General features: G+C 54.0%; 1 protein-coding gene across 2 annotated transcripts in view; it reads left to right on the top strand.

The window, feature by feature from the left end:
• Positions 1-11,094: 11,094 nt before the first annotated feature.
• The window catches only part of MDGA1 (MAM domain containing glycosylphosphatidylinositol anchor 1), a gene marked incomplete at both ends in the record, with an annotated part of 52,668 nt that continues 47,707 nt past the window's right edge, over positions 11,095-16,055 (top strand). For both annotated transcript variants that reach the window (XM_082847495.1, XM_082847494.1), the window contains one exon: positions 11,095-11,161. In XM_082847495.1, the coding sequence (XP_082703621.1) occupies positions 11,095-11,161 (67 nt within the window). The remainder of the gene's footprint in view (positions 11,162-16,055) is intronic.

The raw sequence follows: 16,055 nt of genomic DNA, 5'->3' as shown, positions 1-16,055 counted from the left end.
CTGCTTGGAGGGCAGAGGAGACCACAGAGGAAACACTGGAAGAACTTTATTATTTTTTTTAATGTATTTGAAAATCACACTTGTTTATTTCTGGTTATGAAAATAATACATACTGCTTAGGACTTCCCTGGTGGCACAATGGTTAAGAATCCTTCTGCCAATGCAGGGGACACGGGTTCGAGCCCTGGTCCGGGAAGATCCCACATGCTGCAGAACAACTAAGCCCGTGAGCCACAACTACTGAGCCTGCGCTCTAGAGCCTGTGAGCCACAACTACTGAAGCCCGTGTTCCTAGAGCCTGTGCTGCGCAACAAGGGAAGCCACCACAATGAGAAGCCCGCGCGCTGCCACCAAGAGTAGCCCCCACTCGCCGCATCTAGAGAAAGCCCACGCGCAGCAACAAAGCCCCAATGCAGCCAAAAAATAAATAAATGAATTTACATTAAAAAATAATACATACTGCTTGCAAAAACAAAATGGGGAAATAGAAGCATATGAGGACAGAAATGCAAATCACCCATAATTCCATCACCCACAATAATCATTAAAACGGAACTATCTGTCCTTCTCACCTTTATTCTATATACAGCTTTTACATAATTGAGACCATATTAATATTATTTATAGGATTTATATTCTATCTATAGGGGACAAAGGTCCCTGTGCTCTGCATGGTAAACAAATAAAAAACACAAACACACACACTCACATGTTAAGTTGCACAGACAGTGGAGAATAGAGCTGGGGGCAGAACACTGAAGAGTAATAATTCCCCACCCTGCTACTAAACAGCATCATGAACCTGAGGAAGTTACTTCACCCTCTCTGTGCCTCAGTTTCTTAATCTGTAAAATGGGGTTGATGAAACCTCATGTAATTGCCTCCCAGCACTTTGGAGAGGGTCAAATGTAGTGGTATCATTAGGCCGTGATAAAAAGAACCAGGAGTCCTAGCTTTTGGCATTTAATTTGCTGTGTGGCTTTGAAACAATTCCTTGATTTCTCTGCTTCTTAACTACCTACTGAGTTAAAGGAAGGACTGGACTAGAATTCCTAATAATAAAAATAATTTTTAGGGACTTCCCTGGTGGCGTAGTGGATAAGACTACGTGCTCCCAATGCAGGGGGCCCGGGTTTGATCCCTGGTCAGGGAACTAGATCCCACATGCATGCCGTAACTAAGAATTTGCATGCCACAACTAAGGAGGCTGTGAGCTGCAACTAAGGAGCCGGCCTGCCACGACTAACACCCAGTGCAACCAAATAAATAAATAAATAATTTTAAAAATAATAATTTTTAGAATGCTTACTATGTGTTAGGCACAGTATGGAGCACTTCATATGCATTTCCTCATTTAATCCCCCTAACAGCCCTATGAAGTTGGCACTATTCATCTTTTTTTAAAAAATTTTATTATTATTTATTTTATTTATGTATTTTTGGCTGCGTTGGGTCTTTGTTGCTGTGCGCCAGCTTTCTCTAGTTGCCATGAGCAGGGGCTACTCTTCGTTGCGGTACGTGGGCTTCTCATTGCGGGCTCTAGGCGCCCGGGCTTCAGGAGTTGTGGCTCGCAGGCTCTGGAGCGCAGGCTCAGTAATTGTGGCGCACGGGCTTAGTTGCTCTGCAGCATGTGGGATCTTCGCAGACCGGGGCTCGAACCCGTGTCCCCTGCATTGGCAGGCGGATTCTTAACCGCTGTGCCACCAGGGAAGCGCCTGTTGGCACTATCCTTATCACCATTTTCTTGGATGAGGAAACTGAGACACAAAGAGTTTAAGTAACTTGCCCACAGTTACTCAGCTAGTAAGCAGTAGAGCTGGGGTGAGATTAAAGACTCCTGAGCACTGCCGTCTACAGAACTCCTATGATGATAGAAGTGTTCTCTATCTGCATTGTCCAGGACGGTAGTCACTGGCTATGTGTGACTGTTGAGTTGAGCGCTTGAAACGCAGCTAGTGTGACTGAGAAACTGAATTTTAAATTTGACTTGATTTAAACTTATATAAATACTAGTAGCCAGAGGCTATGTGTTTGGCCAGCACAGCTGTATTATGTCAGCTTTTGGCCCCTCTTCTATGTGAGAGGCAGCACCAAGTTGTGGAGAAGAGTATAGACTCTAGTTTCTGGAGCCAGATTCTCTGATTGGAAAACCAGCTTTGCCACTTACTAGCTGTGTGACTTTGGGGGAGTAACTGAACCTCTCTGTTCCTTAATTCCTCATCTCTAAAACGATGATAAAACTGCCTACGTACTGGGTGGTTGTGAGGGCAAGTGGCCTTTAGGCTGCGCATTTTATGCTTATGCGATTGTCTACTTACTCTTTCAGATAAGCCCTGGGTTAGGGGGTGGAAACGGTGAGAGGTGGGGCTAGACTGCTTTCAAAGGGCTGAGTGGGAAGGTCCCTCGGGGTCCCCCTTCCACGCTTACTCAGGGCCAGATGTGGCTCCCAAAGGCCCCCGGGAAGTGGCGGTTCCCCAAGGAGAGCCGGGAGGGCCAGATAATGAGGCGAGTTAATCAAAAAGGCAGCGAGTCCCCAGGGCTTGTAGTGTGTTTGGAACAAGGAGCTTGTGGGACACTGCCCGGGACCCCTCCCATCCCCTAGCGCATCGTGCTGGGGGCCAGAGGGGCTGGGGGCTGCGGTGGATTGGGAAGAGAAGGAGCGTGGTGCAGGGGGTCGGGGTGGGTATGAGGCACAGAGTAGGATGACATCAGCTTGTCCTGGGGTCGGGACAGAGCGGAGGGAGCTGCAGCTGGGCCTCCATGTCGCACCCACTGGGGGTGGGAGATGGGCGCCGTTCCTGTCATATTCTATGTGAATGGCGCCCCCTGGAGTTTATGCCACGCAGCGGTCCTGTCCGTGTGTGTGCCTGCGATCATTCTGCTCCAGATTTCTCGCTAGCCTCACCTCCACCACCACTTTGAAGGGCTCAAAAAGAGGTGATGGTTAAAGGAAAAGGAATTTGCTGGAGAACTTAAACGGAAAGGGACCTGGGAGAATCACGGGCCCTGGCCCTGGGCCCAGCCCTGGCCCCCTCCCCTCCCGTAACTTCAGCTTCACTCCCCTCCTTCCTTTCCTCCCTTCCCCTCATATCCCAGCCTGTTTTTTCAAGCCTGAGGACATTTGATCCCGCTTACGAAGAGCTGCCCTGGAGAAGGTGAGAAAGACCAGCTCAGCGAAATCTGATGCCTTTCACTGGTGCCCTGGGGGCAGATGCCAGAGGACAGAGCCACCCTCAGCCTGGCAGAACGCACCCCCCACTTCAGGAAACTCACCTGACCCACACCTCCCCTCCTAGAAAGCATCCTAGAATGAGGCAGCAGTGGAGGGTCACATCCCCTGCCACTTGTGTACACAATGATTTTCCCAGAACGTTCTGTCCCTCACTTGCCTACTTCCCTTCCCTAAGAATTTGCTTCCCCTTGGCCTGCACATAACTCAAACATGTCTTCTTATATATTCACTATGTCTATTTGTCCCTAATCTACACATTGTCTGGACAATTTGGGCCTCCCTTATCCTGATAATTCAGGTCTTGCCCAGAGCCTACTTCTGTTTCAGTCAGGGTAACCTGACTCAGTTCATTTTAATGAGCAGACATTGAGTGGCTGCTATATGCTCAGTCCTGCACAGGGTGCTGTCTACGAGTGATCCAAACAGGAGCAGGACACCCACCCTGCCCTTGAGCTCACAGCACATGTGGAAACCGAGCACACCGCACAGATGCCACTCTAAGCCTGGTGTGGGAGGTGACATCCATGAGACCAGAGTTAACAGGCGGGGCCTTCAGGGAGGAGCTGGTCTCCAGGTGCTCTGCAGCCCCCTTAGCCAGGTGTGTCTTCCTAGGGAGGTTAGTGGAGTGAGGCAGGGATGAGGCTTCTGGCTGGGGTGGCGCCTGGCCCCCAGAGAGAGTGGGTTCTCCTCCCAGTGGGTGTTGATGCTGCATGCCAGCTTCACAGTTTCGCCTTCAAGCAGGCCGGGTTCCCAGGAGCCCAGAGAGACATTTGCATTGGGAGAAACACCCAGATAAAACACCAGGCTGCTTCCCTTGGGCTTGGTTGAGACTTGGAAGGCTGCAGGCAACCAGGCTTAGGGGTATGAAACAATCTTGCAGTAGAGCCAAGAGTCAGAGTAACCACACCTCGTGCTGTCCTTGTTCCTTATGCCATTAGCATTTACCCGTGTAGTGGATAGTTTATGGCTGTTATCAGTGTATCTGTTCCTGTGTCTATATCCTGGCTCCTTTTTTATGCCAGGATCTATGAACCTTTAGTAGCAGTCTCCCCACTCCAGGTGGGGGGCCTGAGGGTAGAGCTGTGTCTCCTCCTTCAGACCGGGGCTCCCTGAGGGCACGGATGTGTCTCCCCTCAGCCTGGGGCTACCTGAGGGCAGGGCTGTGTCTCCTCAGACTGGGGCTTCCTGAGGGACTTTACTTGTTGGATGTCTCCACCAGGATGCTCCGTATGATGCAGGCACAATGCCTGGATTAATAAATATTTATTGAATTAATGAATAAATAGTCAAGAGCACCTGACTTTTCCAGCCTATTCACCCCCTTCCTAGACCCACCCCGTGGGGAAGTGGAGCTGGGTAAATCAGTGTTCCTTACGCCTCCTCAGAGTGGGAAGACCATGTGTTTCCAAGCTGGTGCTAAAACCAAATTACTTCTGGTCCACTGAACTGTCAGCTCAAAAAAGTTAAAACTTCCCCTGTTCTAACATTAGTGTGGACAAAGGGAGCTTGAGACAGACCACGTGACCCTCACTTGAGAAATGGTAGCATCCAGGTCTCTGACACAGCTCATAACACTTTGGAGTTGAGGCACATCCGCTTATTGTGGAAATGAGAATCTGCAAGCCAGAGAGGGAAGATCTCACAGTGAGGCAGGGTGCAATCATGACAGTGGCCAGAAATGCGGGGGAGAGACTCCTGTCTCTTTTGCATCCCCCAACCCCACCGTTCTAGGACTGGTATTTTAGTAACACACTGTTAAGCCAGTCAGTGAATGTCTCTTTGCCTCAGTTTTCACATCTGTAAAATGGTGAGGGCCACATGTCTTCACTTAAGGACCAAGTAGGATGGTGGATGTGGAATTCCTTGAAAAATTCAAATGTGCAGGCACCCTTGTAGGGTTGTAAAATAATTTACAAGAGAATCCCAATAAATTGGCTTTCAAAAGTGATCATGGTTCCCATTCTCACAATCTAGCCCCATGAATTTTTGTTTGTCATTTTATGACAAGTATTTATTGAGCACCCACTAAGTGCCAGGCACCGTGTCAGGTGCTAGGGATGTTGTGGCACCCCCTTCAATCAATTCCTCACACAGAGCCAGAACAAGCCTGCTAAATTAAAGTCAGATCCTGTCCCTCTTTTCTTCATAACGCTGTCATAACTCCCATCTTACTCAGAGTAAAGTCCAGCATCCTGCAATGAACGCAAAACCCAAATGACCTGCCCCCTTAACTTCTCTGATCTCAGCTCCTACTACTCTTCCCTCATCTACTCAGCTACAGCCAAACACTCCTCACCACCGCAGTGCCTTTGCACTTGCTGCCCCCTCTCCCTGCAATGTTCTTCCCCCAGACATTGGCACGGTTTGATCTCTCTTCTCTTTAAGGTCATGACTCAAGTGTCAATGGGGTCTTCTCTGGACACCTTCTCTAACATTTCAGGCCTCACATTTCCTGCTCCTCTTCCTAGCTTTTGGTATTTTCCTTACCATCTAAATACTATTTATAGACTATATTGTCTGTCTCTTCACTAGAATGTCACCTCCATGAGAGGAGGGGTTCTTGTCTGTTTTGTTCACGTTGAATTTGCAGTGCCTAGGGTAGTGCCTGGCACATAGCAGGAGCCTATTAAGTATTTCTTAAATGAATGAGTGGTGAACATATGGTCAGGTCCATATGTCCCTGCTCGGAATCCTGCATTCCATGAGCAGAGAACCTGCTGGGGGTATGGAGTGAGGGGGCAGTGGAGGGGGCTACAGACCCTTTGAACAACAGAAGTCTCTATGGCCCTTCCTTTCTGAGGATGTCATTGCAGGATTGCAATATTACTAGTCTCGAGCAGCACGATTTATAACAGGAGTTAACTGCTTACTAATTAGCAGCTGGAACTGTTAAATTGGCTATTTGTTAGAGCTGGAATTAATAAACTGGTCTTTCAGTGGGGTCATAACTCTCCCCGTTCCTCACTCCTCCCAGCCAGCCTTCCCCTACCTGACCAGAAAGTGGCTTGCCCCTAGATTGAATCAATACCTCTCACTGCACGATTTTCAGAGACAATTTCCCTTGCAAGGTGATGACGCTATTCCCGCAAAGACTCTCTCTCTCCCTTTTTCCTCTCCCAGGCTCTGCCTTGCTGGAGACGAGCGAGTGAGCGAGAGGCGGGAGGAGACAGGAGAGCTTTCTAGTAAGGCACTCTCACAACAAAAGCCCGAAGCTGCACTGCTTGGCTGAGATCTGGGGCTCCTGGTTCCCTGGCCTCTCACGTACCCCCCCACTCAGCAGCTAGTTACTTAGTCTTCCTGGAGGTGGCAGGCTGGGCTTTCTCTAGGGCAAAATAATGGGGTTCTTCTTAGAATATCATGGGTGGAACCCAAGAGTTGGCAGTTGGGTGCTGACCATCGAGCCTCCAGACAGCCTGTGCCCAGTGGTTCGCTTCATGGATGCCTCAGGTCCAGTGGTCTAGCTCTCATCCCCCACCCCCCAAGAGCCCAATTTGGGGCCCAGAGGACTGTTCTCTATTCGAGAAGAGAATAGGAACACTTCTTGTGAAAATATTTACTAAATACCTAGGCCCTTACGTCTCTTCTGTACCGAACAGTGGGAAAGAGCAAGGCCGCAGAGCCCACTTCAGCCACTTAGCAGCTGCGTGAATCACTGAATCTTTCTATGTTATTCTATGAGAATAACAGTCCTATCTCACATAGTTGTTATGAGGATTAAATAGTTAATACACGTGAAGGGCTTAGAACAGTGCCTGGCATGTGGTGTCAGCTATTACTATTATCACTCGCTTCTCTCAACCACTCTCTGAAATAGGGACCCTACTCACTTTACAGCTGGGGAACCTGAGGCCTAGAGAGGTTAAGACTGGAGCTCAGGACAGATGGCTCCCAAGCCTAGTGCTCTTTTCCTTCTCCAGGCTGCCTCCCATTGTCAGACTCAGGGCTCTGTCAGAGGCAACAGGCAAGGCACACCTAGTGGAGGAGATGACTGAATTTACAGGCACGCGCAAGCAGGCTGTCAAGGTATTTACACTGCATACAATTAGCTGCAGAGTATTCACAAGTGGATTAGCTATAGCAAATGTTCAGTCCCAGCCTGGCTAGAATTTGGTTCTCTGCTCCCCCTCCCTTTTATCCCTCCCCCATCGCAACTCTTCTCTCTCTAGGCCAGTGTCGGTATTCAGAGATGGTAAATTCAAGTGACTGTCAGCTGAGTCAGTGGGGTTCCTTGTTCACCAGTAATGCACCCCAAAGCCAAAGAGGATCAATTAACTATTTGGGGTTGGACTAGCTAATTGAAAAATAGGAAGGCAGTTTCCAATGACATGGACAAGTGCCCATTCAACTCAAAATGGGCAAAGCCAAGGAGGGTGGGAATCACTGTGATCACTCCCTGAGAGCTTCCTGGAGGAGGTGACGATTTTTGAATAATGGGAGAAAGATGACAATAAAAGAAGCTACTCACCATCACACCCTCAATTGGTGCCACTTCCTTTTCAGACTGGGTGGGGGAGGTTGGTGGGAAGATACAGAGCCTGATAGCTCTGTATCTCTGTGAGGCAGAAAATGGACTTTTCTCTTTGGTTTGGGGGGGCGGTAGTGGGGAGTGAAATTTTTTAAATTTTGTTTTAATTTGCGTAGAAGAGATGGTGGCATTGAGGGTATCCTAGGTCTGTGGTATCTGGCCTATGATGGGAATCACTCATTCATTTAACAAATCTTCAGTTGGCATCTGCTGGGTGCCCAAAACTAAGTTGGATCTGGTTCACCTTATTCAGCCTTGGACCCACAGGTAAGGAAGGAGAGGAAAAAAAGGAGGGGTTGAAAGAGGAGAGGTCAAGTGGAGGGTGGGCTGCAGAATAAGATTCTTCCGATAAAAGAATATGAATAAGAATGTATGTATTGGGTTGGTCAGAAAGTTCATTCAGGTTTTTCCGTAAGATGTTATATGTATAACTGAATCAGTTTGCTGTACAGCAGAAATTAACACAACATTGTAAATCACCTATACTCCAATAAAATAAATTTAAAAAAAATGATTCTTCCGATGGTCTCGGACTTTCCGAGATGGACAGAAGGAAGCTGAGATGTTACCTGATGGCACGACCCCCCCATGCTGCCTGGAATTTCTCTAGACACCTCCCATTCCTGCCACCCCACCTGCGAAGCTGGGGGCACGTGCTCCTGTGAGGGTTAGCCCCTGGAGGGTCAGGAGAGGAGGGAACCAGCAGGACATGCGCCTGGGAAAGGGGTGGCTTTTTTTTTTTAATTTTGTTTTAATTTGAGTACTGAAAAATAAAGTCTTTTTTGGTATACAGTCTTTGACTTTTGACAAATGCTTAGAGTCGTGGACCACCATCACAACCAAGATATTACGCAGTTCCGGGGGGTGGGGGAGGAGGGTTTGTAATCTCCCCGCTTGTTAGTTGCTGCGGTTTTCCGCGCTCCCACGGGCAGCCCTAATACAATCCTTGCGCACACGCCGAGATAAATAACGGCGACAGGTGGAGCAGGTGAGATTAGCAAGACCTGGGTAGAGGAAAGCGATCAGAGGTGCGGGGGAGGCCGCCCGCCTTGCTTCCTAGCCTTTACCTCTCCCTGCCGGCGTTTGGGAGGAGCACTCTCCCCATCCCTGCTCTCGGAGGGCCGGTTTGAGGTAGCGGAGTCTGGGAGTGCGGGACCCCGCAGGTGGAGCTGGACCCTGGCTTGGCTGCTGAAAGAGAGGGCGCCCCTGGGGCGCCTGAGGTCTTGAGGGGAGGCAGGACGGAGAGAGGGGCGAGCTGGGGATAATGGAAGGTGGCCTGGGGAAGCTCTGGCTGCGGGGTCCTGCGGACAAACCTGTTGGCAACCTGCGGGCCGAGGCAAGGGCAGGAGCTCTGATCGCACCCTTTTCGCCCCGGGCTCAGCCAGCTGCTCCGGCGGTGGCCCCCAAGCCGGACGCCGGGAGAGGCCGAGGCTGCCTAGAAAGGGGCGGGGCTCGGCCAGGGGCGGAGGGACTCCAGGGCCGCGCAGACAACCCTGCAGACCCACAGCAGGCGACCGGCTCGCGAGCCTGCAGGACCCCAAGAGCCGCGGGCGCCCCGGCCCCCGGCCTTTCCCTTCGACCCCCGCTTCAGTCCCGCCCCCCCAGAAGTACAAAACATTTACAAAGTGGGCAGTGCCCCGCAGGCTAGGCTAGAGTCCCCGGGGCGAACGGCCGTGCTTGCCCAGCGAGAGTACTGGGATCGGTGCACCCGGCTCGGGCAGCCGGTCTGGGTGTGCAAGGGCGGGCGAAGAGCGAGTGTGCGAGCGCGCTGCAGAGCCCGCGCCGAAACCCACGTCTCTTCGCCTCTGTCCTCGGGATAGATGGATCCATTTCTGCTTTCTGACATTTTCCTGCTGGGGGGATGGGGGGGCGGAGAGAGGGAGAGAAGGGGGGGTGCAGAGAGGGGGAGGGGAGGGGAGAGAGAGGGAGGGGGAGGGGGGAGAGAGAGAGAAAGAGAGGGAGAGAGGGAGAGAGAGAGAGAAAGGCAGTCTGCTTCCCCCAGCCCTGTTTTGTTTTCTCTAATTGGTCCTGGGGGAGGCGAGGAAATTGGACAGAGGCTGCACCCGGCGAGCTGCGCTGCCTTTAATTGGCTCCTTTTTTTTAACTGGAGGGGAATCAAACAGGAGAGCGAGCGACAAAGGGTGGGAGAGCGAGAGACCGAACGAGAAGACGCGAGGAGGAGGGAGGAGAGGGGGAGGCGGGGGGAGCGCGGAATGAAAAGCTCGGAGCGGGGAAAAAGCAGCACAGCGAAGCCCAAGTTGCCGAGCGAGCGGAGCGCTCTCGCGGCCCGGAGCCCAGCTGCAGCCGCGCCCGGCAGCCCGGCCCGGCCCCGCCTGCTCTGGGCCCCCGCCGGCGGAGGCCGCCGGGCGGGGGCGGGGACGGGGACGACCAACTTGGGTCGCGGCGCATCCCGGCTCTCCCGAGAGCGCCGAGCCCGGGAGCGCCACCGCCACGGCCAGACGGCGGGAGCGGAGCGAGGCGAGCAGAGGCGGCGAGCGATTCCCGCGCCGCAGCCCAGGCCTTGGCGAGAGCGCGAATATTTTTCAAACGACTCAAACTTTCCTTCTTTCCCCGCGTTCTGGGGTCTCTCTTGGATGGAATTGCTCTCCTGATTCCCGCGGGGCGCTGGGGCGCGATTCCTCCCCGGGGTTCCTCGGTGGCTTGGCTAACTTCGCGGACCCGTGGACCCGTGACTCTCGCCCCTCCGCGGAGCCTAGCCCGCGCTTCTCCCCTGCTCAGGAGGGCCAGAGCCGAGGCTTTTCGCCTCCGAGAGGACGCCCAGCCCGGCCCCCTTGGGTCGGGCCATTGAGCCCCCAGCACCAGCCGCAGAACTGGAGACAGCGGATTAACCCCAGCGGAGCCCCGGCCTCCCCGCCCCAGCTCCGCGGAGGGGCGTCCGCTGGGCGGGGAAACGACAAGTTTGTCAGTCGTCGGTGGCCTGTTGGATCGAAGCGCCTTCGCCTCCGCAAAGGGGTCCCTGGCGCCCAGAACCCCGAGCGGACATCCCTGGGAACCCGGAGAGGCTCGGCGGCCGGACTTCTCGGGCCGGGGCGCTGGCTGCTGCGCCGGGCGCGCCGAGGCACCCGGGGCCGGGCCAGCGCCCCCTGCGTTCCCACGCGGGCAGCGGCCCCGCCGGAGGAGAAACCCAGGTCGCTGCCGCCGCCACCGCCGACTCCTCAGCCTCCTGATTTCCGTCGCCGTCGCCGCCGCCGCCGCCCCCTCCGTCGCCTCTCGGGGAAGGGGAAGACGCAAGGGGCATCGCAGGGCCCCGGCGGAGGCGCCCCCCACCGCCTCTCGGGCTGTGCCGCCTCGCGGGGATGAAGCACGGGCCGTGAAGATGGAGGTGACCTGCCTTCTACTTCTGGCGCTGATCCCCTTACACTGCCAGGGACAAGGAGTCTACGGTAAGAGCCCGCGTCCCGCTCCATGCCGGCTTAGCACCGCGCGGAAACTTTGCAAAAGGCGCAAAGTGCGCGCTGCCCGGGTTTGGTGGGTACCCCGGCTCGGACTCTGGAGTGGATGCCCGGGTCCCCGCCCTTTTCCAGAGAGCGAGGAGATCGAGCTAGCTGCTTCAGAGCACGGAGACAGGTTGTAGGGTCTGGCGTGAAGCCAGGGATGCCAGGGGGAGGTAGTACCCACTTTCCCAAACCCTGCCAGGGGCGGGAGTGAATCGGAACCCTTGAGAGCACCCAGTTGGCTCGGGAGACCCTGACAGACCGCACACCGGGGGCTGGGAAAACGACTTGCACCGAAACCTCATCCCACCCTGGCTCGGCCTCCGGAGTGGAAGCCGAGCGATGCACGATGCGGAGTTGCGCCCGGCTGGCGAGCGAGCCGGCTGTCAGTACCGCGGCCCGGCGGCTGGCTCGCCTTCCCGGCTCTCGCTGGGCTTCGCTGCTTCGCTTCTTGACAGCCCAAGCGGATGCAGGCATCCCCTAGATCCGGCTCCCAAGACCCCAGAATCCCTTTTCGGACCTCTCCTGAGCCAGTTAGTTCTTCCTGTCCCCGGTTCCCAGCTACAAAACCCCAGCCCCACCTTCCTTCTGCCTGCGCGCACACATTCAGCCACAGTCCCCAGAAAAGCAAACACTGCACGCACCCATCAGGCTACGTGTCGAAACTCTGCCTCCTGCCACGCAGCTTTGCTCCCGCGTCCGCACCCACACTCTCAGGCGCCCAGGGAACTCTGGTTACCCCTTCTTCCTTCTCCCTCGTGGGTTTTCCGGGAGAAAGATCCCGGGAGTGGACATCATCCGTTCAGGAGGACGAGGGCTCATCCCTCTCGGGGACTTTCCCTCTGAGTTCTGGCAGCCAGCAATGCCCTGACCCACAGCACAAAAAGTCTTTGGGGCCCGGTGGCCCTTACTTTACCTTCTTCTAACTGCAGGGTGGTCTGTATAGGTCACTTTTTTAATGATGTGTAGCTGGAGTGAGGAAGATTCTCTTTCCTTCTTTCTCTAGGGTTGAGGACCTAATTATTCACCTTTAGACCGGGAGAGGGTTTGACCTATTCTGTTGAGGGGGTGGGGGCAGAGGCATTGTCCCTCAGCTGCCAGCCTCAAGTGCAGATGCTAAATGCTTCCTTCTGGGGTTGCCTGGCCTGTCTCCCTGAGCCTGGCAAGAGGGAGGGGTGTCCTGGGGGTATCTGGGAGGTGACATCCTCCTGGCTCTACACAGCTAGCTGGCTTGGGCTTAATTCCCTGGGGAGGCTGGCCCAGGCATCTGGCCAAACTCTGCTTCTTAATTAGTTTGTGTGTCTCTTACTGCCTGGCTCTTTACATTGGCCAGAAAGGGAAAGAAGGAGGAAGAATGCAGCAGGGACTGAGAGAGGCTGCATTGTGGAGAGGAGGCCACTGAGCGTCTTCCAAGGGCCTTGGCCTCCCCAGGGTAGGGGAAGACGTCAGGGTGTACTGGGGGGTCCTCTTTCTTTTTTCTCCTCAAGGTTTCCCTACAGCTTCACTGTCTCCTTAAGAGGTGGCCTAAGGAGGGACCTGCTGAGGTCTTTGCCTTCTCACCACACCCCAGGGGCTCTGGAGAGCGATGGGGAGCCCCCCGCCTCTGCTGCTATCCTCCACCCTGCTCCTCCCTCTGAGTGCCCTTGGGCAGATCTGGCAGGCCCATCTCCTGGCCATTCCTCTTCTCTATCCCCTCCAGTTTCTTCAACCTTATCTGGGGCTGCATGGGACCCATCTTGAAGAGGCTCCCCTGAGCCTAGCCTGGAAACCTCAGCAATGAAGGCAGGGGGTGGGGCAGTAGTTTCTGTGGACACTGATTCAGAGTACTTTGGGGCCAGGATTTAGCCGTTGGCTTGTAAGTCCCCCTTTCTCTGTATTTTCTCCACTCCCTCGTGTGCCTGGGTCCCAGCTGCTCTCACTCAGAGCACATCAAGGTGTGTTGCTGTGCACTGGGGCCAACCCGGAACTCTTGGGTAACATTCTTTCCACTTGCCCTTTGAGAGCATGACTCCAAGGAAGGCCTCAGGGGAACTGCAGGGTGAGAAGTCTTAATCGAGGTGGATGGAGAGTGGTGGATCTAGTGAGGAGGAGGACCACAAGAGGCTGCCGAGTTCCTTGTGATGCTAGACGCTTTGGCCAGATATAGCAGAAGGGAGAACTATGGTATCACCGGGTCTGGGTTAGAGAAATAGTATGGGAGGGGCTTCCCTGGTGGCGCAGTGGTTAAGAATCCGCCTGCCAATGCAGGGTACACGGGTTTGAGCCCTGGTCCCGGAAGATCCCACATGCCGCGGAGCAACTACTCCCGTGCACCACAACTACTGAGCCTGCGTTCTAGAGCCCGCGAGCCACAACTATTGAAGCCCGCGTACCTAGAGCCCATGTCCACAACAAGAGAAGCCACCGCAATGAGAAGCCCGTGCACCGCAATGAAGAGTAGCCCCACTCACCGCAACTAGAGAAAACCCGCGTGCAGCAACGAAAACCCAACGCAGCCAAAAATAAATAAATTAATTAAAAAAATATTAGTTCGTAAAAAAAAAAAAAGAAATCATATGGTGAGCTAGTTCTTCTGCTCCACCCGCCCCCCAAAGCAGATGAAGCAGTTTGAGAAAGAGTAGAGTGTAGGGGTGAGGGATGGCCACTCATGCCCATCATTGTATGTCAGCACCTAGCACGGTGCCCGGCACACAGCAGGAGCTGGCAAGTACTTGTTGCGCGAATGAAGGGCCATTGTTGGGGGGAAGTTGAGGAAATGCTTCTTGAAATTCTTTCTCTCCAAGAACTCTGTCTAGGATGGTTTCCAGCAGCGTAGTGGGTCTCTCTGAGAGTCTCTGCTTAGGGAGAGTCATGGAGTCCTAGGCCGGCAGCCGGAGGGGACCTCAGCTTCCCTGGCAGTGAGAAGGGAGGCAGGTTTTACTCAAGGCACAAAAGAAAAAGTGTGCCGGAGGGAGGGAACCCCAGCCTGTGTGGCTGAGGGAGGGGCAGATTAACATGGAAGCTGAATTGAGGAGAGGGAGGAAGAGCAGGCTGTGTAGGATAAACCCATCAGGATCTGGCCTGGGCTGTGGGTCTCTGATGAGGCTGGTGGGAGGCAGGTGCCTGGAGCCCTATGCCTGGCTTCCCTCTGAGTGTGCTCTTGTCGTCTCTGAGGTCCGCTGTCTACAATAGGGCTGGGGAGGTGCTGTCAGTCTGGTCAGGTGGTTTTGCTCTTCTTGGGGGCACAGATGCTACAGGAGCTGAGTACTGGACCAGATGGTCCATTTGGAGCCTGTCCCCTCTTCCCTCCTACCTCCCAATCTCCCGGCCCAGTTTGTTGTGCTCCCAGTGGATCCTGTAATCTGCTTTCTGGCAAGCCAGGGGGGTGGGCTGGCCCCAGACGCCTAGTTCTGGGGCAAAGACAGTAGCTAGGTGATGGAGGAGGAATAATCTATGTGTGGATAGCATCAGAAAACACCCCCTCCTCCATCCTGGCTTCCTCTCTTCCTTCCATAGCTGCTGGACTTCCAGCCAGGGGCAGGTCAGTGGGACTCCTCTCCTTTACAAAAACACAACAAACCCCTGGATTATTTAATATGCAGGAGAGCAAATTGACATTATCCTTAAGACAGGTTGTTTGCAACTTACTGGTGGAAGTCAAAATATTTCACCAAAGGTGTCATCAGAAACTACTATCCTATGCTAATTTTTGTGGGAACATGAAGACAGATGTTGAATAATTTGACAAGAGCAACATAGCTTACAGAATTATCACCAAGTCAGGTTTTTTTCCCTCCTCTGAGGGGTGCAGAGAGAGAATTTCAGGAAGTGTGTCTCCCAGTGCCGTCTTCTGGGTGTTGATCTGAGTGTGGGCACCCTTGGGATTTTTCACTGGCATTTCTACCCCATGCCTTGAAACTGGCTGTCCCCTGGAGAAGGAAGGCATCGCATCAGAAAACTCTTGCCTCCCAGGGCAAGCAGAAGGCTTGGGGGTTTCTAAATGTCCTCAAGAAGATCCCTGCCTCTGTCCCTTCTTCCTTCTCAGTTATAGAAACTACATGAGGGAGAAAGAGGGCCTTGTGCCCACAAATCCAGGCTGTTTCGTTTGCTTTGTCAGCATCGTCTGCACCCCTGCCCCACCGAGTTTAAGTTGACCCCTGTGCTTGTCTGAGGGCTCCCAGGCCTGACATCGGGCCAGAGAGTCCTCCTTCAGGTCAAGAGCCCCATGATGTCCCATCGTACACTGCAGGCTGCAAACCTGTGCTTCCCGCCTGGAAGGGGGCTCTGGGGAATGGGGCTGGGGGTGGTTAGAGAGGATGAGTTTGTTAGCCAGGAAGGCACCTTCGAGAGGCAGGCTGGGGACATGCCAAGAGCCTACTTGTAATTGGCCAGGCCTGGCTGTGAGCTACTGGGGCCAGGGTGGCAAAGCCTCGATTAGAGCCTGGTATTAGCTCTGCTTTGCTGGAACATGGAGGGACGGGTGAGGGCTCCATAGGGAGAATGGAGGGAGCTAATCACAGCTGCCAAGGCCAACAAATGAATGATGCAGGAAATCAATACCTGGGGGCGGGAGTGGAAATCCGGGCAGTGGTAGCAGCCATGGCTTCTCCCGCTGCCCAGGAGGCGCAGGTGGGCCTGGGAGGAGTGAGACAGAGGCAGCAGTGTGAGGACCCTCCTCTCCCCCATACCCTCCCCCCTCCCCTTCGTCTGCCTTCCTCTCCCCCACTCCTCCCTTTCATCTCCTTGTGGCTGGGCTCAGGGAGGATGGGCCAGGAGATGCCCCACCTGGCAAAAACAGGGGGCCTGGGAGATGGGACCTTGGGCCACTCAGTGCTGGAAGAGCGCTCCCCAGCTCTGACATGCC

This window comes from Leucopleurus acutus, assembly GCF_964270905.1.
Source record: "Leucopleurus acutus genome assembly, chromosome: 10".
In the NCBI taxonomy this organism is placed as follows: Eukaryota; Metazoa; Chordata; class Mammalia; order Artiodactyla; family Delphinidae; genus Leucopleurus; species Leucopleurus acutus.
The sequence above is the reverse complement of the archived record's forward strand: the minus strand, read 5'-3'. Positions and strand labels throughout refer to the sequence as shown.